Source organism: Helianthus annuus, chromosome 13 (genome assembly GCF_002127325.2).
Source record: "Helianthus annuus cultivar XRQ/B chromosome 13, HanXRQr2.0-SUNRISE, whole genome shotgun sequence".
NCBI classification, from domain to species: domain Eukaryota; kingdom Viridiplantae; phylum Streptophyta; class Magnoliopsida; order Asterales; family Asteraceae; genus Helianthus; species Helianthus annuus.
Genome location: NC_035445.2, coordinates 158233739 through 158260603, shown reverse-complemented (window position 1 = coordinate 158260603; position 26865 = coordinate 158233739). Strand labels below are relative to the sequence as shown.

The following is a 26865-nucleotide window of genomic DNA, read 5'->3' as shown; positions in this document are numbered from 1 at the left end:
CACCATTTCCATACCGAAAGTCATGATTTGCAAGTACCTTGCTGACGTCATGATTGTTATTTCTAATGTCGTTGCTCGAAACGGAGGCCTACGATCTCTCACCAACAGGATCCATCTTGTCACATTTTCGTGCTACATCCTAAGGTGCTACTCCTCGTGCTGGCAGTTACACATTCCACACCAGGATCAGTTGCCATCGCTTGTGTCCCGATTGATTCATAAGAGTTGACTCTCATGAGCCGCTGAGTAGGGTTTAAAGATTCAATCGGAGTCAAATTGCTGATATTCATTGCTGGAAATCAGGGTCGTCCGAATACTGAGGTCGGTAGAGTACTACACTCATCCTCTTGCCAATCAATGTTGCAAGTTGTTTGAGTAATACGCGGTATGCTGTGGGGATATTGCAGAAGTGATCACACTTCGGGATCTAGGACGTTTGCGTCTTAGGTTCCAACAAACGAAGATAAGTGAGGAAGGTAATAACCAATCATTCGGTGCTACAACATCCAACTCAGGGACGTTCGTGCAAGCACCTAACATTCTACACAGTTTGCTGGGCATTCTGATGGGTGTTCAGGTAATATTTGATAACATCGGGATTCGTAAGGGTTTCGTGGGAAGTGAAAAGTTCGTGTACATAATATAAGGGTAAGGATACTTGGTATATTCCGTACCAACTTGATAAACTGCTAAAGCCTCAGTCACGCGGGTGTTGATTAGGTCAGTCAACTCAGCCTGAGTCATGGTGATGTTACCACGTTCGTGTCCTCGTTCACTCATGTCTCTATAGTTGGGAATAAACCGATCTAGAAGTCGAAACGAAACGAGAGTCAAGTATCATATTGATATTTACGTACTACTAGGTTCACACATAGTAGGGCAGAACCCTCCTCACGCTCGATAAGACTCTCTGGGACTTGCATGCACCCCGCGTTATTATTAAGTGTGCACCCATAATAATAAGGCGATTTGTATGTTCATCTCAGAGCCTCTTAGCTTGCGTTCGAAGTTTCCCCCCGTTCAAACAACACAACAGATGGTATTACAGGTCTATGGTTCGCATGAGTCGATGTGTGGTGTCACGCTATCAAGTCACTATGGTGCTAATTGTTTCAGTTCATATACGTTGAGAGTGTGTGACTGCTAAGCAAGTAATGTATAAAGTGAGAGAAAAACGAGCCTTGCAATCTGGAGCTGAGTGTCATGATCGAGGTTTGAAGTTGTTCGGTTATAGTCTGGTTTTATAAAACGTTTTAAAACCTAGTTCACTATAACCAGTGGCTCTGATACCAACTGTAACACCCCCAAACTTTCACCTGCGGAAACCCCGCGAGGTGTGTTACGCATCAGAGTTCGAGCCACCAATCATATTGAACCAATGATACATATGTAAATAAGTCATGACATTATTTTACCAAAATGAGTTGTCAACATAATATTAATTCTCAATAGTTGCGTAGCGGAAGCATGTGATAAGTTGTTTAGCAATTGTTTCATAATAATGTTTAAAACCCATGTATCCAATGTAATTTAATCCCAGGGCCTCGATCCATGACCACTCCAGCACTCCCAGATAGCAAGCTTCCCAATTCCAAGATACCTAACGACCTGCGAGCATGTAACACGTGTATCAGACAAAGCTGGCGAGTTCACAGTTTTAGAAAACGTTGGATACCAGTTGTATATAAAACAGTTCCATAACCAATGCAAGTAATATTGTTAATATCTCAATTCCGAACAATGACGGCTCCTGAAATACACGACTGCCCTTCCCACGTACTCCTATCTAGTACTGGGCCAGACTGGGTCATTAGTTCACCTCCGTCCTCTACAGGAGCGGTGTGAGGGTGCCAAACCTAAGTAGCGCTACTAACTAATACCCGATGAGGGACTTACAAAAGATGATAGGTGAGAATATTAACCAATATACCCGTTTTTACCCAAAGACTTATTCCCCCATAGGATACCCACTGACCGTCCCCAACCACTGGGACGCATGCTCGAATGTAGTGAACTCACCTTGGTTTGCTCGGCACATAAAGCGTTTGTCCTAAGTTGACCAACCACACCCTATTATGGTTACCACTTGTTAGGACGTTATACAAGTAATCGCGTATAAGCCACACGTATCTAACATGTATTTGTCAAGTAGTGTATACGTATTAATCAAGTAACAGTTCGTACCAAGAACAACATATTTCACATTTATCACGTAGTCCATAAGCAGTGTACAAGAAATAGCAATCATGTATTTTGTACCGTCATGTGTAGCATCATTTTCTCATATCATAGCAGTAACAGTTTGCATGAAGTATAGCACAACTAACATACTGGCCCAAATAGTGTAGCCCAATAAGGGGACTGTGCGTTTCAAACCCATTTGTGCGATTAACATTACGTGTGCGATCAGGTAGAAGTGTGCGATCCAGTTTACATGTAGTCCAAAGGTTCAAATGGCGGCCTGCTAGACCAAGGCCCATTAAGTCGAAGCCCAAACTGGGAAGTGTATGGTCAGGGGTATGTTGTGCAACAAAACAAGAGTGTAAGGCCAATTAAGTGGGGTCATGCGTTAAATGTGTAATTCAGATGTTGTTGGTCAACATATATGAGTATGCGATTAAATGAGACATACAAATGAGTGGTGGGGCCAGTTATTATAGTGTGCAATTGAGTTGATTTAACATGGGCTCTATACTTGTGGTGTCCAACCGTGTTTTCCTACCAACTTATGATCCAAACAAGTGTGCGGTTAGTAAAAAGGATTGTGCAACCAAAAGTTAAATTGTATACGAAACATGTGGGACCAAGCATTAAATGTGTGGTCGGTCATGACATACATTCTTTTTATATCATATCAATCACAGGGCACCTCATCTCCTAAATATAAAAGCATGCATTAAACAGTTGTACCCTATGCATATGATATTGTACCCACCATGAAAACATAGGTTCAAACCTTTAAACAACCGTTATCATCTTCTTATAACCCCAAATAACTAAATCAAACCAATGTGCACCCTTGAACAGTTAAATAATCCAAATCCCAATAGTTGCAATCATGATCACATATTAACCAAAAGTCATGGCATGCAGACTAGTACAGCAAACATATGCTTTATATGTAAAATCACCCTATCCACTAAACACATACTTTTATCCTACAATCATATGAACAGATCTAAATATAGCAGCTTATCACCAATCATGCACGTACATATACTTTTCTCATTCAAGATTTGCAAGAAGGCAAGGTGATGAAAATCAAGAAAGCAAGTCATACTCTGTTCCTAGGATTCTCAACAGTCGCTGAATCCAAACCGAGACCGAGCAGGAATCCGAAGCAAGGTGAACCAAACCCGAAGTGTTGAATCAAGACTGACCAGCTTAAACCCGAGACCCGAAACTCCAACTACTGAGGACCCGACACTCGGAATGGAGCTTGAACCGCACCGAAAGGAGCCGTCGCCGCTGTGCACCGTCATCGGCCATCGCCTGTGGTTCCAGGTTTGAAATCGAGAGAAGGAGATGGGATAGATGTGCGTGTGCGTCTGACTGAATAACATCAGCCGGAGAAGTGACCGGAGTCCGATCAAGGTTTTCTTGTGCGAGAGGGAGAGATGGTAAGGATTCTGCTGTTATATTTGCGTGTTTTGGCAGTAGAGATCAAGAGAGAGGGTGTGAGGCTCAAGTATTTGTGCGGCTGCAGAGCGATTAGGGTTTTTTTTTTCTTCATGCACTAAAACTTACGTATATGCTTGAAACAAGGGGGTTTAGGCGACTTGAGCTAATGGGCCGCAGGGAGAAAGGGTATGGGTTGGGCCACATGGTGTCGCAAGGGGGAGGGGATGGCGGGTTGGGTTTACTTGTCTGGGCCGAGCATTATTCAACAAGAAGGAGGAAGGATCTCGACCATTTACAAAGGAGGTGTGCGGCCCGGTTCGGTTCTAGTGCGACTAATTTTTTTTTTTATATTAAAACACATACATAGAACATTCACGTCACGCATTACTAGACTCACAACTATTCAAATTTAATCAAACACCATATTTGTTTCAGATAACGTATACGTAGTCACAAAGTAAAAGCAAAGCGCAATAGGGTTTTATACGAGTTGTCACACCTACTATCAGAATTTGAGAGAAAGAATCGAAGAATGAACGAATTGAAATGAAATCTGAAGCGTTCTATATATATGGTCTGATCTTGGTCCTCTCGCGGCCCGCGTAAAACATAGATAGGGCTTACGCGGCCCGCGTTGACTCCAGTCGTCGTCGTAGCTTAGCTGGGTCATCAGGTAGGCCCGCCAGGTGTTGGGCCACGTGGCCGCGCCGGGCTGCGCCACCTTTTGATCTTCTCGCGGCCCGCGTTAACTAACAGGGATCTTTACGCGGCCCGCCTAACCTTAAAGAATCAACGAATTCAGGTTTAAACCTTCATACCGCCCGCGTAAAGTTTGGGGTGGGTCTACGCGGCCCGCCTCAACTTACTTTTTCTTGTTTTCCATTATTTTCAATGCTATATTATATTTTGGGTTTAGTTTTCACATACGGGGTGTATTTTAGGAAGTGCAGGGTGTCAGAAAAATATTCGGGAGGGTTGTTATTTTTTTGGGTACAACTCCTGGGTTAATTTAATAAAATATCTAGTGCACTCACATTAAGTATAGTGACCCAATTTTACTTTATCCCTACGTCACGAGACAGAACCCCAACGAATTTAGGCAGAGCCTTGACATACGTTACGGGGTCCTACGTCAGTCTGACAGGGCATCAGTGATCAGGGGTTAAAATACTTAAAACGGGGCAGGGCCTTATTATGATTATGGGGTAATAATAAAAACTATAGAATTGAGAGGGAGATATAAAGAGAGAAACGAAAGAAATAGAAAGAATCTGAACAATTTAAATGCTTGTCTTCTCATGCTATTTATACTTGAAATATACTTGCTGCCAAAGGAATGTAAGGACACGTATATATGAACATTAATTCCATTGTACACATATTCACAATTCTCATAACTACCATGCACTTAAAATATTATTTATGCAATATTTGTTGAACCATTATTCTAATCATCGATGAACACTGGTGAATAACAAAGTTTCTATTTTTTTATAATGGGGAGGTTTACAAAAGTTGATAGCCAACATTTTTAAATGTTTTAGATTATTTAACTATTTATTTATTATAATTAATTCAGCTGCTTCACTTATTTGGTGTACATTACTTCTAAAATATGACGTTTTAGAAAACAATGAATATGTCATTAGAACGAGAATGTTTGTGTCTACATTTTGATCCAAAGTTTATTAAAACGGAGTAGGTTTAAATATAAAGTATTTTTAAATTATTAAACGGTTCCTACGTTTGCCAAAACACCTTATATTTTTTTATTGGTCAACTTACCCATGATGCATCCTTTTAATAACATAAGTTTTTATATAATTTATATAAATAAAATTTTTGGGAATGTTACAATATGTTTGTAAATATTTCTTTACTGCTTTATGTTTTCAGAAAATACAAAAAGATTTTTGATTCTGCTTTATTTTCGACAACCGATGTCTGAAATGCTGAATTTCAAAATTTAAGTAAGCTGATTGTGTTTCTGAAAATAAAACAAGTTCTTAATTTGAAACTTGAATTAAAAATCAAAAATTAAAACAGTTTGTGATATCTCCAAGGTCATTAGTTTGGACTTGGATGATTAACTGTGAGGAATTTGGATGCTTATATTGTTATAGAGCCAGTTTCCGATCTTGTTCGTTGAAACTGCAAAATTTTTTGAAGTTTGTTGATAAGGGGAGTGATTTAGAAAGTTTGAAATTGCCAGATTACGATTTCTGGAAGTTTAAAATGTTGTTACTTATAAATGTATGAGTGTTGCAGATATTGTACCAGACTACGATCCTGAAAGCATAGTCTAAGGGGGAGTCTGAAGACCGATTCAAAGCAAGGGGGAGCTTGTAACCGGAAAGCTAGGTGTCGATCCCTAAAGCACGAAAGCTTGATGAAAGGGGGAGCCTGAAGAAGCTGTTGATAATAGAGCCAGTGATAAGATCCTGGTGTGATAATCAAAGAGAGAAGCTGATAAAGCAAGAGCCAGGAGTAAATTCTGAACCTGTGAAGAAAAGAAACAGATTGATAGATGTTTACAGTGTTAGACAATTTGAAAAGAGCTTGAAGACTGATCAAGACTGAAGATGTGACATGACAAAGACGTGATACTGAAGACTTCGTCAATATCCAAGGGGGAGTCTGTTAGTGCACTATGTCTATTGACTTCGTCTTGTATCGAGTCATGTAATAGGATAGGATAAGATAACCAGTGCTCGGGGTGTGAGAAACTGATTTTCACGTAATTGGAAGTGATTCCGCTTGAAAGTGCAAAAGATGGTTTCAAGCGAAATCAACATGGTTGATTCCGCTTGAAAACATCCTTGACCATTTCAAGCGAAATCAGAACCATATATATAGGTGCACTTGGTTTTTCATTTGTAACTTTCGGACTTGAGTAGCGAAGCTCTGCCGAATCGTCACCATGTGCTGTAATCACTATTATATCAATATAGAGACATTATAATTACATCGAGCGTCCGTTTCATTTATTCCGCCTTTGATTCGGATAAACAACTCTTCTGAAAGACTCAGTCGGGTCACACAACGATCCTACATATTTAGAAATGGTTACATATGTGTATATTAACAACATATAGTATATTAGGCATGCACACGAGTAGATTTATATAAAAATTATGACATTAATGAAAATGAAACATATCACATGTATGCAAAAATAAATAACTTCATCACATATTAAAAAAAATTAATGCCCAAAAATAATTATAATTTCAATCTCAGAGAAATTTTTTAATGTTTATTGAAAATTATAAAAAGTTAAAAACAATGTATTATGATATCTATTATACGGATAATAAAAGAAAAACAATATTCAAATTAAAATTAAAACAAAATCTATGGATAAAGAAATAGTGGAGAGATAATTAAAAATGAGAGAGAGAGAGAGAGAGAGAGAGTTAAGAGATGAGAAAATTAAGAAATTTTAATTAAACATACTTGGGTATTGTCAATCTTACCCTTTTAATCTAAAAAATGATCAAGTGTCAAAATTAGTTCACTCTGTTCACACTTAAGAAATTGTTCACTCTTGATCCTAATCCTATATATATATATATATATATATATATATATATATATGCCATTATTATTTTTGGATTTTGTTTGATCTCAAGGAATTTTGAACCCTTTCTTAGGCTATAGGGTGTGGTCATGACCCTCATGACCACCATGACCCTCCATGTTATTGCCATGTAACCCACCTCTAATCCATCATCCAAAACCACTACCCTAAGGGTGTGGTCATGACCCAAACCACTAGCCTCTTATTTATTTTAATTTATCTTTTTCTAAAGAAAAAGGAAATGATTTGTTGAAAAATGGAAAGGAGGACCATGGTTGCCATGGTTTAATCCATGCAAACCATGGTGGATCAATCAAGGGGGTGGTATCACCTTCCATTCATGTTCCTAGGTGGCAAATCATGTCCCAATCATCACCCCCACACCCTATAACCTTAAAGAGAAGTCACGAAACTCGTCATTTTAAAAATATCCGTATTTCATATGAGGCGTTTAAATAAAAGATATCAAAGAAAGATAAATTTTAAAAATTAGTTTCTTCAATATGATTAATTATAACTAATTTTAAAAAAAATTATCTTTCTTTGATATCTTTTAGAGTAAAATGCCCGGATAGTCCCTGTGGTTTCGTCTTTTTTCACCTATAGTCCCCATCTTTCTAAAACTACTTGAATAGTCCCTGTGGTTTCAACTTTCGTTCTCGGATAGTCCCTGGGTCTAACTTCAGTTTGTTTTCTCTGTAGGAGGGTGTGAAATGACAAAAATACCCTTTCCTTAAAAGGCCAAACCATAGGGACTATCCGGGCATCTTCTTCATATTTATTTATAAACCCCACCACCACACTTCATCTTCAACCTCCACCCACCATCACCCTCCTCCACTATCACCGCCACAGTTCATTGGCCACTCTTCAACACTTAGATCTGAAACAAACTCTTCAAACTACAAATGTTTGTTGATTTTATTTGTGAAAAGTAGTTTGTAATTCACTGAAAATCACTGAACCTCTTCATTGGCCACAGTTCATTGGCCATTCTTCAACAATTAACCATCTGTCGTAACCCTTTTATATATCAAACATAAACCAAACAACTTCAGATCTATTTTCTTAAATCAAAACCTGCACTTTTTATACTTGTTCGTTTATCAAATGCACATAAAACCCACAACTAATCACACCAAAAGTCAATCGAAACAATCCGAATCGATCAGATTCAGTCCGGGCGACGTTTACAGGCAAGACACCCCCCTACTCGGTTCTTCGCTGATGAAGACCACCGACAGAACCAGGAAGAGACTGGAGAAGGAAAGGGAGCCGCCGCACACAGTGACGGCGTACCTGGCAGAAAATCCCTTCGTCTCTACCTGGCAGAAAACCCCTTCGTCTCTACGGTAGAAATCCCTAATCGAAGCCCTAATCGTACCTGCAAATCGAACCAATTCCGTCGCGGATGATGGTGGTTGTGATGATGGTGGTAGTGGTCAGTGATGATGGCGGCGGTGGAGGTGGAGGTGGAGGTGACGGTGGTGGTGGTGGTACCAGAGAGAGAGAGCAGGGATGAAGAGAAAGGGATAATATGGCGGCGGTGGTTGTGGTGGAAGTAATGGCTGTGATGGAAGTGGTGGTTGTGGCAGGAGTGGTTGTGACGATGGTGGTGGTGGTCAGTGGTTGTGGCGGCGGTGGAGGTGTAGGTGATGGTGGTGGTGGTACCAGAGAGAGAGAACAGGGAGAGAGGGATAATCTGTGACATAGATATATATTAGTATGATGAAGATGCCCGGATAGTCCCTATGGTTTGGCCTTTTAAGGAAAGGGTATTTTTGTCATTTCACACCTTCCTTAACAGAGAAAACAAACTGAAGTTAGACCCAGGGACTATCCGAGAACGAAAGTTGAAACCACAGGGACTATTCAAGTAGTTTTAGAAAGATGGGGACTATAGGTGAAAAAAGACGAAACCACAGGGACTATCCGGGCATTTTTCTCTATCTTTTATTTAAACGCCTCATATGAAATATAGATATTTCTTCAAGATTGATTAATTGTTGTGTCCCGCTTGCAGTATGCGCATATAATGTATATATGTGTGGGCGTTCAGGGGCAAAAATGAAAGTGCACTAATTTTAATGTTATTTTACTAATTTTGTAAAAATAATGTTAAAAGAGGGGGATAGTTAATCATGCATCATGTGGTGGTGTTGATAGCCGAAAGACAATATAGTATATGCACTAATTGTCCTTTGTCTTAATTGCCGAGTGTTATGTGCCTTATATCCAAGGCTTGATGCAAAACTACCATCGAGCTGGGGGTCTCGGGAATCAGCCTCTTAATTCCTATGGGGTAGAGGTAAGGCTGTCTACATCTTACCCTTCTCAGACCCTATCTTAGTTTTGATATTGGTGGGATTTACTGAGTATGATGATGAAGAAGAAGATGATTAATTATTATGGGATTGTTAGTGAATTATCCAAAGATAAACTATAACTGTAACATACATTTGACCTAGTAACAAAACAATATTGTATGTGGCTTAGGATATATGAGCAGAATTAGAGGTTGTGTGAGTTAGTTGTTCAAAAGAAAGAAGAAAAAAAAGAGTGTTGTCTTTTTTGCCCAAAAAGAGTTTACATATTTGTTTTTTTTTTTTTTGTTAGATGAGTGGAAACTCTCAAGGATGTTATGTGTCTTAGAATTGCACTCGCTCAAACATATCTAAGAGAAGAGTTCTCTCATCCACAACTAATACACACAACATACCAAACATTTTCGTTATACGAAGAGACTTCACTACATAGGTGAAGTGTGTGTAGAGAATTTATGATAAACCGATAATAAATCACACTTCTCAGTATAAAATCAAAAAAAGAAATCCGTTTTGAGTTGTTTTCATAAATTTTTGTATTTCTAATCTATTAGGCAAAAAGCAATTTTAAAAAAGTACCACTTAGGCATTTCATTGTTAGATTTATGTGTATGGTTATAAGTGGTAGAGTTTGAACAAAAACTCGGTAGGAGCTGTACTGTTAAAAATCCAATATTTTACACAAAACAAATTCGATAAAACTAATACTACGAGTAAACCATCGATGGGGGTTGGGAAACCCCCGAATCACCATTAACCTCCGGCCCCTGATGGTTATTACATATTTTATTTTCATTATTTCATAAGTAGTCGGGTTATTTTTGGCTAAGGACAAACATTAGTGACACATTTTCCTGAATGAAAACAAAATGTCATATGTTAACAGGTCTTTGAAAACTTGATAAAACAATAATTTATTGAAATTTTAAAGAGACAAACTCATATGATTTTTTTATTTATCTTTAGTTTTTAAATTTCTGTCATCATTAACAGGTCTTTGAAAACTTGATAAAACAATATTTTATTAGAATTTTGAAGAGACAAAACTCATATAATTTTTTATTTATCTTTAGTTTTAAATTTCTGTCATCTAATAAAACAATATTTTATTAGAATTTTAAAGAGACAAAACTCATATAATTCTTTATTTATCTTTAGTTTTTAAATTTCTGTCATCTAAGAAAAACACTCTATGTTGGTTTGTCATCCATTAAAACGGCAATATATAATAACATCCTAATGGGTGGACTGTAAATACTCTGTTTTTATATTAGTTTGTACCAAATTGAATATTTGTTTTGAAAACACATAGTTACAAGTTACTACTATTTTACTTCTACCTATCGTTTTCAATATGATGCCCCCAAAATATAAAAATAATATTGTTTATGATGCTACACGATTCATTATTTTAACTTACATCAAACTAAATGTTAATTTTATTAATCACACAACAGTTTCAGAATTCATATTTACATATATTCAATTTCTAACTTTCTTTATGAAAACATGTTAGTCAAATAACTTTCTACTATATTAAGACATATAAAAAAGAGTCATAACTAGTTCAGGACGGTTTAACTAAAAATTAAAAAAGAAATATTAGATTTTAATAATCTTAACTTTTATATATCGCCTGAAAATAATCCTAACTCAATATGCAAGAAAGTTTAGGGCTTGACATTACATAAATAAGAACCAAACATTTTATATATATACAAAAGGAAGATAGGGGAATAGTGCCAGATAACTGTCTGACACTCCTCCATTGGTCCAGGTATATATTATGATTTTACCCAAGTTCCAAATTACGAATTTTCCCTCTATTCAAAGTTACGATTTTGCCCATGGTTACAAATTATAGTATTGTCATCACTTTAACTTTTGGCAAATTACGATTTTACCTTAGCCAAAAATTACAATTTTACCCCAGTTAAAAGTTACAGAATTGCCATCGTTTTAGTTTTTTTTTTTAATCTCCATTGGCCCGTGTATGATATGATTTTACCCCAGTTAAAAATTACGAATTTGCCCCTGTTCAAAGTTACGATTTTGCTTCTGGTTAAAAATTACAGTATTGCCATCACTTTAGTTTTTGACAAATTACGAATTTTCCCCAGCCAAAAATTACAATTTTTCCCCTAGCTCAAAATTACAGTATTGCCATCGTTTTAGATTTTTTTTAGCAAAACTATAGAAGTGTTTTGTTTTAATTGGTTGACTCGATTTAATTCTTTTTTCGTGTCAAGCAGCTGCCTAACACTCGCTCATTAGTCCTGACAAATTACAGTTTTGCCCCGAGCTCAAAATTACGGTCTTGCCATCGTTTTAATTTTTTTTTTCTAGCAAAACTATGGTAGTGTTTTTTTAATTGTTTAAGAAATATTCGGCCTACCGCCTCGCAACCCGGGCGGGGCATCAAGTAGTTATGCATACACAAACAAATGATTAAATGAATATTTAAATTTAATTTTAAACACTTGTTCCGGCAGAATTTTTCCCTAAATTAGGAACTTTATCATTGTTCAAGCTCCCGCATTTTCATTTTGCGGTTACAATTACTAAAGGAACTACTCTTGACTGATCATGCAAGAAAGTTCACTGATCATGCAAGAAAGTTCAGGAATTGGCACACTACTAAATGTATTCTCTTAGTGCCAGTGATTTTCCTACATATGCATGTGTAGCAGTAGGCATGTAGGCAGAAAGTTGTCCCTGTTATAAAAGTCCTAAAGATTAATCCATCTCCAGTCTCTTGTATTGAATGGGATAACAACTGTTCACCTGCTCACCCGAGTCTCAAATAACGGATAGTGTTTTTAGAGAAAGATAAATAGAAAATAAGAAATTACCATAAAGAGTAGAATTACGAGTCATTGACTTCCAAAATTCACCATTGTTTAAGGAGAAGTCACCATTATTGAGTAGCGAGTTTGTTAAAGCTAATCGTTGACCTTTTAATAGTTAATATAGGGTATATTTTGGTAAAAGTAGCTGGTGGCTAGAAGCTGATAGCTGGTGGTTGGAAGCTGGTAGCTGTAGCTGGAGCTGATATTTGGTGTTTGGCAGAGTAGCTGGAGCTTTTAATAAAATGTATAAAATGACCAAAATAGACATACTAAAAATTTAAAAAGTTTGTGCATTAAAAAGTTCATTATCTTTAGAGGTTAAAATAGTCATTTTTCTCCTAAAAGCTTGTAGCTTCTTCTAAATGCTACTAGTAGGAGCGTTCAACCAAAAGCTTCAAGCTCCTAACCTAAAAGCTTCAAGTTCCTTCAACCAAACAAGAGTTTTTATCGAGTAGGAGCTTTTTCTTAAAAGCTAAAAGCTACATGCCAAACATACAATAGCAAATATATTTTTGAGGATTATATGAACAATTAACAGAAACCTAACATGGCATATTTAGATCAATATTCTCCATGTATCATGTATGATCAATGATGTGCAGCTTTCTTCATCACTAAGTTTTTGTTGGTTTTCATTCTTTTGCTCGCATTGTACATCCGAAGTTTATGAGCACGCATTAAGATCTACAATATATAAGTTAGAATAAGAAAGTTTAAATGGTATAATACTGATAAGAAACACCATTAAAGGTGGTAATTCTTGTCCATATTGCAAGTGTTTTGTTGGTTTTAATATTGATAATAAGGGTTTTTAGCTATGTTTGGCGTATCACGTATGCAGAATGACATGTACCTATGTCCAGCCACAGTTGTATACATCCTGTGGTTTACAATTTGTATCTTATGATTGGTTATTGTAGCAAATAACGATAATTTCATTAGCCAGACAACCTTTTTCTGAGTCACAATCCAACAGTTTGTAATTGTATCATTGACTTGATATGATTCTATAGATTTTACCTGACGAGGTATGACCCGAATCGGTTAATCCGACCCGGTCAATACCCATTATTTTATTATAAACGGATAATCATAAATGATTATTCTAGAATATTCCACCTTTGCGTGGAAGGTGGCACAACCAAATCTCCAACTTTTCGGGAAGATCATGCAAATCCCTAACTTATCGGAGCCCATCCTAAGTTAGGGGAAACCCTAATAGGAAACTATAAATAAAGGTAAACATCTAAGGTATGATTCATTTAATCTCTCACTCTCTATACATACATACTTTCCTTTACTCCCCAAAACCGAGACTTATTCTCACGCCGGAGGGTGGTTACAGGAATAACCCCATTCCTGTAACGAGTCCTAATGGTGTTTCTGTTTTGCAGCCAACCGTTCGGGTCACTGATCATTGAAGTCCTAGCCAGATACTACCGTTTAGGTCAGTGTTTCTTCATTGGCGCCATCCGTGGGACCTCAACGGTAACAGTCAGATAGAACCCCATGGCAAGTGATCAGAACGTAGCAGTTACTCCAAATCAAGCAATGACAAACAACAACCTGGTGTCGGGAACAAGCCCTGTTTCTACCGCACCGTTTTCCCCGGCCGTTACCAGGTCACTAGACCTGGAGTTTGAGGCGGAAGGACCGCCGCCAGGTTTTGGCAGCACCACCGTTGTCTCTTCCGGGACCGTGGTGGCAGATCCGTTTCTTTACGCGCCCTCACAGTTGCAACTGGGGGGGATCAGGGATAACTAGCGGTAACATGTTCACCCCAGTGGCAACCACTGGTTCACAGTTTTCACGCCTCAGCTCCATACCTGTTATTACATCGGCAAACCCCAACACCATCAAACCACAGGCCAGCATGCCCCAATATTATCAACCTTTGGTTACCAGCTCGATGCCGCCGCTGTATTCTGCAGCACTAACAGCGGCATTGTCAACGCCACCTCACCAACCGGTCGTCATGCCGGCCGGAATTATGAACGCTCCCGTCACACCAGGAAATCAAGTATATTTCCCCGGGTACTGTTACGCACCCCATATGGATATTTACCCCCATACGGAAGCTCAACGTACCCACCTCAGGGAACCACGCAGGGCAACACTCAATCTCCATACGCCGCTTATATGCCGCCTTGGTGGACTTTCCCATCGTCACAACCAGTTTACACTCAGACTCTGCCAACGGCGGAACCCGTTTATGATAGAGGAAATGCGGTCAGACCCCGATTCTCTTCAGGGGGAAGTTCCAATCCCATGCCAAACGTTATTCAGGGCGTAAACACCCCTCCGGTACAACCTATAAATGTAGAAGATGACGAACTTACCTGACCATACAAGCCGGTGGACGCGACTTTTAGGTCTAAGTTCACCAGAAGAATAGCCGAAGCTCCTATCAAGGAAAAACCCAAGATGCCTCAAACGGTAGGCAAATATGACGGTCTAGGCGACCCTGATGACCACCTTAACCTATTCAAAAGTGCCGGCGAAGTAGCCTGTTGGTCCATGCCTCTATGGTGCAAAATGTTTATGCAAACGCTGATAGGCGCGGACCGAGTCTGGTGGGACAGTCTGCCCACCGGAGAAATAGACAGTTTTGAAGATTTAGAATCCAAATTTATCCTACAGTTCAGCCAGCAGCGCAGACACACGAAGGATAGAAATGAGCTCCTCCACATCCGCCGGCGAGACAATGAAACGGTGGAAAATTTTATCGTCAGGTTCAATAAGGAAAGCCTGACAATCCCGGGGGTGACAAACGACCTGGCATGTGGAGCTTTCCTACAGGGAGTAAATGATGATGAGTTGTTAAGAACACTTCACGGAAGGGATGGCGTGCCTCCCACAATAGACGAAATACTTCGAATCGCCAAAGTTTGTGTCATACAAGAGAAGGCAGTGGCAGCCAGTCACGCGGTTAACAGGAAAAAGGAAGCTCTAAAAAACCAGGAAGAGAGGGAGCACCGGGGGTCCAGAGGTAAAGGCAGAGGAGACCGATACCAAAGGAATGATAAAGCAGACACGCGGTATGACAGACACCGAAACTCCTATTCGAAGAACGAGCCCTCGAAACCTCGATCCGGCTACCCCAACCTGAGCAAGACACCGGCAGAGATCTTAGCCTCGGAGAACCTCAAGTTCAACCCTCCAAAGCCGCTGAAAGATAATCCCAACAAATATACGAGTAAGTACTGTGAATACCATAAGGGGAGCGGTCATGACACCAACGACTGTTTTCAGCTAAAAAAACAGATCGAATATTTTGTAAAGGCGGGCAAATTGGCACACCTAGTAAGAGATATCAAGCAGGGCCCACCCGTCGTCAAGGAAGAAAATGATAAGGCGCCGGGTAAGAGGCCGCGAGAATTGAATATGGTACACGCGGATATGGGAAAAGGGGTAAAACGGAGTTTCTCCACGCTTAAACCCTGGATGCTAGCAACAATGACTATCAAACCTCGTATGGAGGACTTACACCTCACAACTGATCCCCTAATTATATCCGCTGCAGTAGGAGATTACCGCATGAGGCGAATCCTGGTCGACACCGGGAGCTCAGAAGACATTATCTATGAACATTGCTTCAATAGAACGCAATCGGAAGATAGAAAACTGCTTGAATCAGTGCATGCTCCCATTAAAGGATTCACAGGTGAAAAAGTTGACCCTATTGGTCAGATCACTTTCCCGGTCACATTTGGACAAGAACCAAGAGAAAGAACCATACTCCTAACTTTCCTTGTGGTCCGCGCTGAGTCATACCACAATTTGATTATTGGAAGGTTCACTCTGGGGAAGCTGGACGCTATAGTTTCTACAGCACGAGGATTCATGAAGTTCCCTACCCCGCGGGGTATTGCAACAGTGTTTCGTGACAAGATTGGAGAGGTGTTAAGCACCAAAAGATGCCGCCAAGGGCCCACCGGAGCTACTGGTCCAGAAAGATGGGTACTAAGCATACGCCATCCGGACCAAACGGTCACAATCGGAGACAGCCTCTCTCCAGAAATTAAAAATGACCTGAAGCAACTGCTAAGAAGAAATGTCGATATCTTCGCCTTTGAACATTCTGACATGACAGGAATCCCCCGCGATAAGGCAGAGCATAAGCTAGCAACGCTCCCAGGCATTAAGCCAGTCGCACAAGGTAAACGCAGTATGGCCCCAGATCGAAAGGCAGCGGTTGTCAAAGAAGTACGAAAATTGGTGGAAGCTGGAATCCTCAGATAAACACAATACCATACATGGGTATCTAACCCAGTAATGGTAAAAAAGCCAGACGGAACGTGGCGGATGTGTATTTATTTCAAAGATTTAAACAAAGCATGTCCCAAAGACGCATACCCGCTGCCTGAAATAAGCTAGCAACGCTCCCAGGCATTAAGCCAGTGTTTCTTCATTACCCATAACTTCCTACCTTATTTATGTGGTACTTCTTTTTGGCAATTGCAGATGCTCTCCTCTAAAGATGCAAACTTTATGGGTTTCACATATAAAAACTTTGAAATTGTTAACGAACATCAAGTCCTGGTACCTAGCTCTCTCCTTCTAGTTTCTACACAAGTTCATTTGTTTCTTTTTTTATCGTAAAAAGTTTATCCCAATTATAAGGAAATATAATATAATTATTTATGAATGCCAAATCCTTAATTCCTTATTAACGAATATAACTTCTATCGGTTTTTGAGCATACTTGGTAATTGTGACTCATAAGATGGCATCAACATGGTCTTACTTAATTATTTTTCCAAAATAATTTTTCAGCTAAGTTGAAGAAGAAGAAGTACAAAGGCCAACCGTGAAGTTACTTTTTAGTAAGATCTCTCTCTTCATAATCGGAATTGACTCATTAGTAAGTAAACGAGTTAAAACTGATTATATGTACTTATTTGCTTGAGTTTGGGGGTTTCCTTGCAGAAGAAGAAACAGATTCGACTTCCTCTCAACAAACTCAGGGAAGGTTTCTGAATCTCCTACCCCATCAACTAAAGATAAATCTTGATGACTATTGGTATAAACGCATGACATTATATTTTATTAAACACGTGCAATATACAAGTTTTTTTAAATATATTTTTTATTATTTATTTTATAAAATTATATTTATGTAACACATGTAATATACGAGGTTCTAACCTAGTATATATTAAATGAACTTTCATCAGTAAATCCAAACCTTATGTTCATGGTACACCGGTCAAGGTTTTGTTGTTTGTTTTCAACGTGGTTTCGAATCCCCTGCTAGTGTTATTTTTTTAGTTTCCCAATTTCAGACATTGGGCCAATTGCAATCCTACGTTTGTTTATTCAACAACCGCAAGAAGCATCAGGTAATATTCTTTATTTAGTGTTAGCTCTCTGCGGTTTAGCTAGGTCTCTTGTTACCTATTCAATTTATGATAATGGTAAGATTAGAACATTATCTCTTAAGGGTATGCGGTATGGTCACTGATTTGCCTTCGGTGATTCCTTTCACCGATCGGTGAACCACACCGTCGTGATTGAGTTAGGGTGTTTGAGTAGGAGAGAGGGAGAGCAATCGGTGAATAGTCACCGAAGGTGGAGAAAAGTGATGGAGGAGGGAGAGAGAGGAGAGAGAAGAGAAGAACCAATCAAAATTTTTTATTTTTTATTTGAGTGGGTGTTTGAACCATATATAGTGTTTGAGTAGAAAATGGGAAGTGAAGGGGGAAGTTGACATGGCTTTATATTATTGGGTAGAGAAAACTCAAACACCCTAACTCAAACAAACCATACCGCCTAACCTAATGTATCATTTGCTTAAATTAAGTTGTCACTAAAACTTTCCTTTTATATTCTTGAATTATCATTATTTGCACAATTTATTTGTGACATATTTGATACATTTTGATTGACTTACTCGTGACTTGGACCCTTTTGAGTAGTTCATTTCTCTCTAGGGCTCCAAATTTTTTCTTTGCTCTGGGCCTTCAAAATGGTTGGACCGGCCCTGACTAAAAGTCTCCAAGGAAGTCCACATGAAGAATTACTTATCTGTTCATAAACAGTCACATATGCATAGGTAAAAGATTAATCAAAATCAAAAGCAATGTGTTCTTTACAACCGAAACTTTTCATTACATGTGGGTAGATACAGAATGAAAGATGTGTTTTCAGTTTGTTCAATTTGCGGACGAAAATGATTTGTTTGAAATTATCATGATCGATTGTTGCGCTTTCGTATTCTTTTATTTTTTTTGGGTCTCCTGTAAATTGGTTTCCTGGATTGTGTAAATCTGTTCTAGTGTTACTTTCTTGCAATTCATGTGTAACTTATCTTGTTGTCATATTAAATTGCTGGTTGATGATTAATCATTTAGTTTAAGTCCTCTGATTATGTTCACTAGAACCACCCGCTATAAAGAATTGTGAAAATGGAAGCATTATTGTCTTTAAATGCAGGCACTTATATACGTTTTGAGTTTTCTATTGACAAATATTAAAACCACCCCTTTAATTCAAGTAAAATTATGACTCAAATCTTTGAGTTTGATTTAAATTTTAATAACCATAGACTTATCTTGACTCAACTTGTTTTGACACATACAAGTCTGAATTTGCCACTGTTTATGTTTGGAATCAAAAATTAGATCACTAGAATACCAATGAAAAGCTGATCTTCCGTTGCAAACACACCGCAGCCCGCAGGTCATCGCATGAGTGCCAAAAATGAGGGAAATAGGTACTTTGGTTAAATAAAATAATGATATAGTCAAAACTAATATGAGTAAAGCACCAGTCAGTAATAAAGGTAATCGGTATACACACAAAATACAATCTGTGATCTGACCCGTTACCAACAAAATACGACCCAATACCATCAAAATACAATATGAGTCAACTGGTTCTTTTATTCACAAATCACTAATAGGTTTGGACAAAACAAGATAAAGAAAAAAGGAAGCGATGCTCCCTGCTGTGAAGGTTGGCAAATCTGTAGTAGAAAGTGTAAAACGCTTCCCATCACAACTAGATCTGCAGCATCAAAGTGTAATAGATATAATCGTGGTTAGTTTCCTCATAGATCAAACTGTCAAATTAAATAAGAAAGCTCAAAGAGCATATCAAAGTTAAGCTATTAGTATACAGATAATGAGAATAGTAATTGGCAATGCATATGGCGACAAACATAATTAGGGCTGTAAATGAACCGAACGAACACGAACAAACATAATTAGGAAATTAACATGTTCGCAAACTGTTCATGAACGCATACCGAACATAAGTTTATGTTCGTGTTCGTTCGTTAAGGAAATTCAATTGTTCACGAACAGTTCGTGAACACTGGTCTCGAACACAAACAAACGCAAGCAAATAAAAATGAACGCAAACGAACATTTAACTTGAATATAAAAAAATGAAAATATTGTTATCATTAAACATTGGATATAAGTAGTTAAATACAACCATCAAATGATAAATCAAAACACAAGAAGTTTACCACAACACCAAACGATGAATAAAATTTAACTAACTTAGACATAATTATCCCCAAAAATGTCTTACAATGTCCAAATTTTAGCTAACTTAGAAAAAAATAGGGTTTTAAGTTTTCAATATGTTTAGATAAAAGGTTTATTATTTATTATTTTTAATATAATCAAACAAACATGTTACCGAACGTTCACGAACGCAGTCGAACGAACGAGACCTGTGTTCATGTTCGTTTGCTAAGCTAACTGAACGAAATTTTTTGTTCGTGTTCGTTTGGTAAGCTAATCGAACGAACATAAACGAACTTCCCGCCGAACGGTTCACGAACTGTTCGCTGAACGTTCGGTTCGTTTATAGCCCTAAACATAATTCAAATGATTCATCATTTCCACATATTATTATATTTGGAAATCTGCAACTGTGAGTCATAAGCTGGGATATGTCAACAATTCTTGATTTACCAAATAAAGAATATTATATACTCCTCAAACACAGAAAACAGAACCAAATATTTGAGATTATATTTGAAATCATTTGTTATTTTTTTTTATAAATAAGTTATTAAATAAAAAATTATTAAAGGTAGAGGGAGTGATACCTTCATATTAACTTCATGATATCTCGATACAGGGGATATGGGAGATGAGGGGCCAGTAACAGCCTCTTTTACTGCATCTTTCTTTCAGATTTGGGCAATAACTAATTTCTAATCTCAAGAGTGAAGGAAACAACATTTCTGGTAGATCCATCATCTTAGGACAAAAGCCAAAAGTGAGATGGTGGAGGGAGGGGAGGTGTTGGGGATGCCAAGATACTTCCTTCAGATTCGGGCAATCTTCAAAAGAGAGAGATCGGAGGGAGGTGAGGTGTAGTTCCACTGAAAATGATTCCAGTTTCTTAAATCCATATAATTCAAGAGAAGTAATAGATGAAGGAAGAAGATGAGAAAACCCACTGCAACTACGAGCTCCATCATCACATTGCAACTTCAATTCAACAAGTGAGGTTGGAAATTTATTTGTGCCCCACTCTGAGATTGGCTTCTTCAAGTTCGCTATTACTAAGGAATGCAAATTGGGAGGCCAAACCCAACCAGGAATAGAAGCATCCATACTCTGACAATCGAATATTATCAGCGTCTTTAAAGATGTCAAATTGCCACGAAGAAAGGAACCATCCAATTTGGGGCAATCACTTATCATCAGTGTCTTTAAAGACGTCAATTTGTCAGGAAGAAAGGAAACTTCCAATTTGGGACAATTCTTTATTTCCAGTTTCTTTAACGATGTCAAATTGCCACGAAGAAAGGAACCATCCAATTTGGGACAATTGAATAAATTCAGTTCCGTTAACGATGAAAAATTGTCAGGCAATGACTCAAGACTTTCACAATCTTCTATTTTCAATGTGGTGAGGCAAACCAAACAATTAAGGATTGATTTCAGATTTGGCCAATCACTTATCCATACATCTTCAAGCTTCGGCATGCTGCTTCTGTTGTTGTTGTTCATTTTTTGTCCCCCCAACTCACTTTCCAATAGTTTCCTGCATTCCCTGATTTGAAGTGACCTGAGCTTCTCCTGTCCTCCTTTTGGAAACGAGACATCTGTAACTGAACTACATTCAAAGACAAGCAACTCTTCAACGCCATCTGGACAACTGCAACGTTCCATATTATGACAATTATAAACTCCCAATATCCTAAGAGATGTTAGCATGTTGCTCCAACAATTATCATCGTCCTCTTTCTCTCCTAAACTCACCAATTTATCACAACCATCCACTTTCAATGTCCTCAGCTTCACAAGAAACTTAGTTGCATCTGCATCTGATTTCACCAGGTACCTTATTTCATTACAGCTCCACATGCTTAATTCTTCCACTGCCCCAAGATACTCTATAACACCTCCCCACACCACATCATTAAGCCCTGAAATATCCCATATTATCAACTTAGTGACTGCTGATGCTACTTCAACCAGACTTCTTAACAGACCACTATCACACGTAATTAATGTTAGAACATTCAGTGAAGGCAGTGCCTCAAGTGTGACTTCAACCAAATTAGGACAATCTTTTATTTCAAGCTTTTGCAAGCGTGGAAACACAGCTCCTGACCATTTCTTCCACCCACCCATATCATCAAACCTCAGAATTTCAAGAGAACGAAATGCTTGACCAGTCCCAAATAACTCAAAACGCACAACTTCCACTCCATGCAAGCCTTCAATTAACAACTCCTTCAGTGATGGTAGTTGTCCCAGTGGCGGTATTGATGTACATCTCTTACAACCACTTATTGACACATGCTTCAAATTAAGAAACAAGGGATCCCCAACCCAGTTTGGAAACTCCAGTCCCCCATATGACCTAATTTTGAGTTTTATTAACTCATCTTGACAAGGCTTTAGCTCATTCAAGACCTCTTTTTCAAGCATTTCATTTCGTGAATCATATAGCTCATCACCCCATACAAGCTCTAACTCACTAAGCCTCTTTTCTGAAAAGTTCGCATCCTGTGCATGAATTACATTTTGCACTTTTTCCAAACCTACAATGGAGACTTTCCCACATAGATTCTTAAAGTCTTTAAGTTTGGCTATTTCAAATCCGCTTTTGCTTCCGATAACAATTTTTGAGAGAGTAATTTGTTGGCTTTTTAACTTGCCACTCCGTAACAACATCTGAAACAAAAGCGAGGTGCCCCTAACGTCAAGATGCCACAGATTTATAAGCTTTCGGAAGCTCTTGGGCAACTTAGTTAGTTTATCACAACCAAATAGGATCAATGTTCGTAAATTAAAGAGATTGCCAACTTTCTCCGGTAAATGTGTGATACGAGTTCGAGATAGATTAAGATATCTCAAGTGCCTCAATGTACCAATGGACTCCGGTACCTCACTTATTTCAAAGCCGCTCAAACTTAAAACCCTTAGTAATGGTAACCCAGGAAGCAAGTCAGTGAGAATCTTATTGGATAAGTAGAGACTTCTCCAACTTTCAACCTCTCCAACAGACGTTGCCAAGAATGTCCTCAAACTTTTGGCTCTTTCGAATGCCTCGAACTTCTTATAAGCCACAAATTTCTCGCGAACAAATGACATATGGCGGTACTTTTCCAACATCTCCATCCTAATATTCTTCTTCGACTCATTATTGTCTAACCTTATAAAAAACTCGGTAGCAACAGATGTCGCCAAGTCATTCATGAGGTCATGCATCACAAACAATGATTCATTATTAGGCGCGTATTGAAAAAATGACCTCGAGAATAACTCGTCAAAGAATCCGTGACCCAAGCGTTGTTGTTGTTCTTCTGTTGAATAATTTAGAGATAGAGATGGCTGGTGCAAGAACCCTTCAGCCATCCATAATAAAATCAATTCCTCCCTGTCAAACAAGAAGTCCTTGGGGAATAAGGAGCAGTATGCAAACAACCGCTTCAAAGGTGAAGAAAGATCATGGTAGCTAAGTCTAAGGGCTGGGATGACTTCACCTTCAACTGGTGATGTCCATATCTCACTTTCTAACACTCCCTTCCAGTGCTCTACTTCATCTTTTTTTGTTCTCAACAATCTACCAAGTGTTGTTAAAGCCAAAGGTAATCCACCACACTTTTTCACAATACCTTCAGCATATGATTTGAGTGACAAATGTGAATCAAAGTTATTTACTCCTAATGCATCTCGAGCAACTAAAGACAGAGCGTCGGCATCTGAGAGGCTGCCCAACTGCTTGTTTAGGGGATTGTTAACCAACTTTTTGAGCAATTGATCCTTCCGTGCTGTTATGATGATTTTACTTCCAGAAGCACATGCATGAAACGGGCCAACCAAGGTCTTCCAGTCATCATAACTATCACTCCACACATCATCTAACACCAATAGAAATCTTTTACCCCTTAGGTGGTTCACAAGATCTTCTTGAAGCAGATTTAAATCTGCAAATTTTTTGTTTACCCCTGCCACAGATTGAAAGATGACTTTGCTTATAGCAAAGCTATCAAACTCATCTGAAACACAAACCCATGCCTTTAGTTCAAAATGATCCTTGACTTGTTTGTCGCCATACAAAAGTCTAGCCAGAGTAGTTTTACCAACCCCGCCCATACCAATTATGGGAACAATGCTATAGTTTTTATCACATGGTTTGTCCGCCGGTAACAATAATTGATGGAGCAATGCCTCTTTCTCAGCTTGGCGTCCAACTATACTAGATGGATCGACAACAGAGGATTGAAATCTTCTGTTATTATTCTTATTATTTCTTGGCCTAGTTTCATCTTCCAGTCTGAAACCAAAATCATCTTTCTGCTTAACTAGACGTTCTAATTTGGCATTAACACGATCTAACTTGCCATGCATCTCAATACTTGGTGAGAAATTTGTGCAGCAACTTGGGATTAGCTTTCTTACCTTGCCGGCGAAGGCTTCTGACTCGTGGGTGAACTCACGATGCATAGCCTCGGTTGCCCAACCATCGAGTACATCATCAATGTCATAAGCCAAATGCTGGAGATTATTCAGCCACCCTTTCACAGCATCATTGGTTATCTCCTTCCGAGAAGCATCAGCAAGCACACTTTGGATGAGTTTTAACGAATCCTGACATTTCTCAAACTGAGCACCAATTCCCTTGTAGTGAGCAATGTTATTCGAAGTTACAGACACCAGCTTATCAACAAGCACACGGAGGAGGGCAGCAAGCACGGGTTCAGCCATTGATTATGGTGGTGAGATTGTAAATGAAATGTATGATGTTGTGATTTGTGAAGGCTTGAGTGTGAAGAGTTGTATTTAGTGGTTCAGATGTTCATTCAGATATATTGTCAATGCCTTTCAAAAGAAAAAAAAAAAAGATATATGGTCAATGGTTAAAGTATTGTTTTGCACTGTCAGATCCGATCTGAGATCAGATTTGAGATAACCAATCACCATCCAAGGAAGTTGCCTGCCACCTACCCTGCCCCCGCATCATGCCTCCTTAAATATATATTAAATCTTGTTGGTGACTCTTTGAATCCATTTAATTTATTATTCGATTAAGTGTAAGATTCTAAACTTGTAGCTGTTGTTAATTTATAATTAGTATTTAGGACCCGCGCTTCGCGGCGGCTGGATTGTTAAACCAATAAAAGTAGATATGTTGAGTCATGCACGTGTGTTGCGGCACATTAACTAGTGTAGAAAAGAAACTAAGTTGACAACCGCATATTGTAAAAACGTTAAAAACGTTGAACCACAGACGTGTATTGTTGCTTGTTAACTCGCAAAATTTAGAGCGAAATGTAAAATGACAAATTTGTAAACGATGAAAAAATGTTTGTGACAAAGTTGTAAAAGAGAAAAAGTATAAGGATGAAAAGGATAAAAAAATGAAAAGTAAAAAAGTCTCACAACCTAAAGTTGATAAATAATATGTAGGAAATTACATGCATTGTTAAAACGGACTAGGTTATCACCCGTGGTTACCCACAAGTTGTTTTATTTTATTACTTATTAATCATGTATATATATATTTTTTTTAAGTATAACGTGTTATTTTTATAAAATTTGTCAGGAAATTCTTAATTCTTAATCTTAATACAATAATATGTTAAAACAATATTACTTATATATGTTAACAATAACAATGTAAGTAATTTATTTATCTTATATTATAAATGAAAACCGTGTTGCAATGTTTTCAATCAAACAAAACACAAAAATAGAAATTGCTATTGAAAATAAAACAACCAATGATTATTCCAAAAGGAAAACCCGAAAATTCAAATGTACGAAATGACGAATTCTCATATCAAAGTAAGACTCATTTGTCCAAATACGAACGCTTGAAACTTCAAGAAGAATCTTTATCACCAAGATTGTCTATGTTCAACCTAGGCTTTGAAGAAGGGCAAGGCAATGAGGCATCGGCGTCGTACACTTCATAAACATTGTGTTTACCATTATCGTTGTTCTGCACATCCTCAATAATCTTCGACTCATTCTTAGTTATGTTATGGCGGACAGACGATTCTAGCACTTCTCTACATGGACATACAATTTCCTTCATTCGGTTACCTTTTATTCTGCATCTTGATTGTTGGTACAATTCTTAGATTCCCTTCACTTGCAATTATTGGGTTCTCTTCTATATCAACCTTTAAATTTATCAAAAAGCATAAAATTCATTCATATGTGTATGCTTCTTGATTATAAAAATAAAAACTTTGTATAAATGGCACACTAAACATGAACACACCTTGAGAAAATTTATAGATGGGTGCTCTCGCCTCAATACCTTTAACATAACTTGAGAGATTCGGCCATATCGTTATCATTTGGAAGCTCTCGTCTCTATATCTCATAATCTCTTACTGCTTCAACCTACCTTTAAAGCTGCAACATAAAAAGCCTTAATTTATCAATAAAAATAATAATTTTTAAAAGTAACAAAAATAAAAAAAAATAACACCTCAAGCTCAAATTTGATGTACTTATTAAGTGGGCTTTATCCCACTTTTCAATATGTAACATAAAGAACCTTAATTTATCAATGCATATACATGTACCTAATTTCCCTACAATCTTTTTACATTTTTAAAAGTAAAGTATAAGTTGCAGGTCAAAAAAAAACTAACAAACGTAACTACTAAAATGCAACTGCAAAGCACATAAAATCTCAACAATTATAAATGATCACTATTAGAGGAGAGGGGGCGGTCTGTGATAGCATCACGAAAACCAAGTTCAACGCGTGGAACAATTGTTTTTCCCACCGCCAGCATTACAATAACGCGTGATACAATCACGAAAACATGATTTCGTTATTTTCTTCACGGCGTGATGGGTTTTATTGTGAGGGTAATTGTTGGTTAGGGGGAAATTGTTGGGTGTGGTGGTGAGTGATGACCATTGCCACCAAAAAAGGTTGTGAGTGATGAAAAACTGGTTGATGACATGGCATGAGTTGATTGGATAATGTGAGTGATAAAATTTTATCACTAGTGACCACCCAAATCCCCCTTAAACTACCAAGCATG

At 38.1% G+C, this 26865-nt stretch overlaps 2 protein-coding genes across 2 annotated transcripts; one reads left to right on the top strand and one right to left on the bottom strand.

Moving 5' to 3' along the window:
• Positions 1 to 14798: 14798 nt before the first annotated feature.
• Positions 14799 to 16616, top strand: LOC110902119. Its single transcript, XM_022148851.1, has one exon. The coding sequence runs from the start codon at positions 14799 to 14801 to the stop codon at positions 16614 to 16616; it is 1818 nt and encodes a 605-aa protein (XP_022004543.1).
• A 2477-nt stretch (positions 16617 to 19093) lies between these two features.
• Positions 19094 to 24246, bottom strand: LOC110899972 (putative disease resistance protein At3g14460). Its single transcript, XM_022146869.2, has 2 exons — positions 20440 to 24246; positions 19094 to 19382 (listed from the first exon to the last, which is right to left on the bottom strand). Exon 1 carries the CDS (start codon positions 24203 to 24205, stop codon positions 20453 to 20455), a length of 3753 nt encoding a protein of 1250 aa, XP_022002561.2. The 5' UTR covers positions 24206 to 24246; the 3' UTR covers positions 19094 to 19382; positions 20440 to 20452.
• Between the last annotated feature and the right edge of the window lie 2619 nt (positions 24247 to 26865).

Bases quoted from the DNA above. Each gene is read 5' to 3' on its own strand.
- LOC110902119 (XM_022148851.1), top strand. From the start codon at position 14,799: ATGCCTCAAACGGTAGGCAAATATGACGGTCTAGGCGACCCTGATGAC.
- LOC110899972 (XM_022146869.2), bottom strand. From the start codon at position 24,205: ATGCATGGCAAGTTAGATCGTGTTAATGCCAAATTAGAACGTCTAGTT.